Here is a 3,838-nt window from a genome sequence, read left to right on the forward strand (position 1 = left end):
AAATGCTATATTTAAATATAAGTAATATATAGTAACAAATAAATATGAATAGAGAGCATATTAAACATGCAATTATGCCGAAAGGTGACAACATGATATAGTTAACAAAAACAAAACCGAAGTGTAATTGGCATTGAAAACAACCTACCAAACCAAAAATCATTCCTCTTCTTACATATTTCAAGATTCTCAAAAGTGTAAAATTGAAAAATTAGGTCTAATATCTAGCACTAGAATTCATGAAAACTTGATCAAAGTATAGCTCAAAAAGAAGTATCAAAATATGTACATTTGATTCTATAACAGATAAAAGAAATTAAATTATAAATGTATAAACAAAATGATGCTAAAACTAGCCAGAATTTGAAGAAGAAAAATCTCATTCTTCTATACTCAAAATCTTGGAGCTTGAACTTCCATCTTCCTTAGAGTTATTAGAAGAATGCTTATCACTTCCAATTGTATAAGCTTGGTACCCTGTAGGACTAGATAGTCCACCAGAGCCGCCGCCGCCGCCACTACTACTGGCCGATCTCTCGATATCAAGCCTTCCGGCCACCAGAGGGATCGGCCGATCCGGTATAGCCGGCACCATGTTCTCCTCATTATCTTCAACATCTTGATCCGTTTCCATCATCTTAACAACTTGATCCATAGTAGGCCTAGCATACAATTGAGGATGAGAACAGAGCACACCAATCAAAACATATTTCTCAAGAATCTTGGGTGACCCAAGTTCAGGCATTCCATCTTCAATCACATCTAAGGCCTTGTTTGATCTAACCATTGACCATGCCCAATCGGTCAACGCAGAAGGTTGACCGTCATTGCTCATTGAAAGTGCTTTTTTTCCACTTAGAAGCTCAAGAAGCACAACACCAAAGCTGAAAACATCACTTCTCTCTGTTAATTGACCATACAAAGCATATTCCGGAGCCACATAACCCATTGTTCCTGCTACCCTTGTGCTCATATGTGTCATACCTTCAGGATTAAACTTTGCAAGACCGAAATCGGCTACCTTAGCCTCGAATTTTTCGTCTAAAAGAATGTTACTTGCTTTGATATCTCTATGAATTATGGAAGGTTGAGCACCATAATGCAAATAAGCAATTCCTCTAGCAGTTCCTAGTGCAATCTTTTGCCTAATTGGCCAACTAAGCTTATTATTAAGCCCAATTGAAGAAGAACCGCCGCCAAATAAATGGTCATGAAGGCTACCATTTTTCATTAAATCACAAACAATGATTCTTTGGTACCCTTCTAAATTTGTTGTGGCACTGCAATATCCTCTTAATGCAACAAGATTCACATGTCTAACACTTGCAATAACCTCAACCTCATGCTTGAAGCTGGAATCACCAGCAGCAGAACAGTTCTTGAACCTCTTCAATGCAACCTCAGTTCCATCATTTAGCAACCCTTTGTAAACGTTGCCATAACCTCCTCTTCCAATTATGTTATCTCTTGAGAAATTCTTAGTAGCTTTCTTAATATCCTCAATACTGAATCTTATCAAAGTAGTGCTCTGATCCATAGAAGAATAATCCAAACACATAACACTTGAAGAAGAAACCAAACCCATTTCAGCAACACTAACATTTTTACCACTCAACTTTTCATTCAACTTCCACAATCCCAAAGCCACGAAAACCAAACCCGAAACAGAAATAAAGGTGACAACGACAGAAACAACAATCTTCTTCTTGTTCTTCTTGTTGTTAGAATCGCCGAAAGGCGTGAAATCAAGGGAGAACAAGCACTTTGCAGTGCCAGGGTCAGAAGGGCCAAAAGCGTTGCTAAAAGCAGCAGCATAAACAGAAGGCAGAGAAGTGCAATCACTGAGGTTCCCAAGATATTTACCAGAAGCTGGTAAAGAAGACAAGCTTGTAGTGCAGAGTGCGCATGGCGAGTTATTCTCAAGGGACTGGTTACAACTAGTATCCACATTTTGAAGCACGGAAGAGGATACCAACGATTCAAAGCGTTGCCTTGTGGTGATGTTGACGCAACCTTGGGAAATTGAAGCGTTGGAGAATCCGCATGAGGATTGAATATGGAAGGTGGGGTCGAAGGAGTTGATGTAGGATTGGAAGTTGGACCAGCACGAGACGGAGGCGGAGAGGGGTGGCATGAAGTTGTCGGTGCGGCGGAGGAGGTCGGACTGGAGGAGGCGGAAGGATTGGCGGATGAACTGGCACTTGGTGTTTGTGACCGTGGTTCCGGAGGCGGCGGAGTAAGAGGTTGGGGTGTTTCCGGTGCCGGTGAGGGTGTAGAGGATGGTGAAGTTAAGAGGGCATGATGATGATGAGGGTGGTGGTGGTGGTGGCGGTTGTTGGGAGAGGGATGGTAGTGGGAGAAAGAAGAAGAAAAGGAAGAGGGGTAAAATGGTCATTTAGAATAATGGTGGTGGTGATGAGTATTGAGTAGTTGTTTCTTGTTTGAAGAAAGAGTTGGAAATGGTGGGGTTTTGAGGCTTCAGAATATAACCACATGTTTGAGTGTTTGACAATTCACTTTATACAATCTTAGCTTATTATGTAATCAAAGGTACTATAATGTAACAATTCCATTACGTTATTAATAGTATTTCTGTCTATTTCTGTCCACTTTTGTTTTGATCGTGTTTAATGAAAGTATTTTTGTAGATATGTCTAACAAAAATATTTTTTATATAACTGTGTTTAATAAAAATATTTTTATAGATGTATTTTTTAGATATGTCTCCTTATACATGTATTTAAAATAAATTATAAACTTTAATTTCAATAATTGGTGGTACTTGAGAATTAACACTTAGTTACCTAATTTTTTTTAAAAATCTTTCTTTGATTTTTTGTTTTGCCAACAATGTTATTTGCTTGTTAAAATAGATATAACGGATAATGTTACAAAATTATCACAATTTATTATTTTTTTGTTAACAGTTAATTAATAATATTTAAAAATGTTGGTTAAATACTTAAATATATATGATGTTAAATTATTGGACTAAAAATATTAATCTAATGGCTAAAAATACTGATTAACATGAATTAAAGTTACTGACGTTTAATTTTTTTTTTCCATTTATAAATTAGGTCAGTGCAAATGACGGGCAATTTGATCTAATTGTACCAGTGTAGTGGTTGAATTGATGTCAAATTTTTTTAATGTCCATATCAATAACGTTGTAGAAATTTTGCGTGTAAATGAAAGTTGCATTTAGATTTTACTCTTAGAAATTTTATTGATCAATTCGATTGAAAAGAAAAATATTGATTTTTTTATGAAAGAATATATAACTTTAATTACGTCTAAGAGTTAATTAGTTTTTTCCCCTTAATACTAAGAAGAGAAACTACCTTAAACAATAACCACGGAAAAACATTGAAATTCATCCATTAAAGTGCTTAGAAATCAATAAAAAAATACTTATTATATTAGAATTATCATATTTAACCATAAAAAAAATTGATAAATCGATCACTATTCTTTTATTTTGAAGACAAATAAATCATCGATTAATTAAAAATACAAGAGTGTCTTACGTACACATTTTCTAAAACGCGAGATATTTAAGTCTTTTCAAATAATTTATTTATCTTTATATATTTTAGATTGATAAATAGTCTCACATTTTAAAAAATAACAGAAAATTTTAAATTAATAAAAAATTTATGTATCTTCAAATTATAAAAAAAAACATCTATGTATCTTATTTCTCTAAAAATAAATATCCAATCATGCATTAGTGTAACAGAAGAGGGAGGATAACCACCTTAGAAAACACCTGAAAAAATGACTTAATAGCGAGGTGTTAAATTATAGAATCATATGTGATAATATTACTTTATTT

At 34.5% G+C, this 3,838-nt stretch overlaps 1 protein-coding gene across 1 annotated transcript; it reads right to left on the reverse strand.

Moving 5' to 3' along the window:
- On the reverse strand, positions 102–2,554 carry LOC107626096 (probable LRR receptor-like serine/threonine-protein kinase RKF3). The gene has a single exon (XM_016328876.2). The coding sequence runs from the start codon at positions 2,393–2,395 to the stop codon at positions 380–382; it is 2,016 nt and encodes a 671-aa protein (XP_016184362.1). The 5' UTR covers positions 2,396–2,554; the 3' UTR covers positions 102–379.

The sequence above is a fragment of the Arachis ipaensis genome, chromosome B02 (genome assembly GCF_000816755.2).
Source record: "Arachis ipaensis cultivar K30076 chromosome B02, Araip1.1, whole genome shotgun sequence".
Lineage (NCBI taxonomy): Eukaryota > Viridiplantae > Streptophyta > Magnoliopsida > Fabales > Fabaceae > Arachis > Arachis ipaensis.

Coding starts and splice junctions, on each gene's coding strand:
- LOC107626096 (XM_016328876.2), bottom strand. CDS start 2,395: ATGACCATTTTACCCCTCTTCCTTTTCTTCTTCTTTCTCCCACTACCA.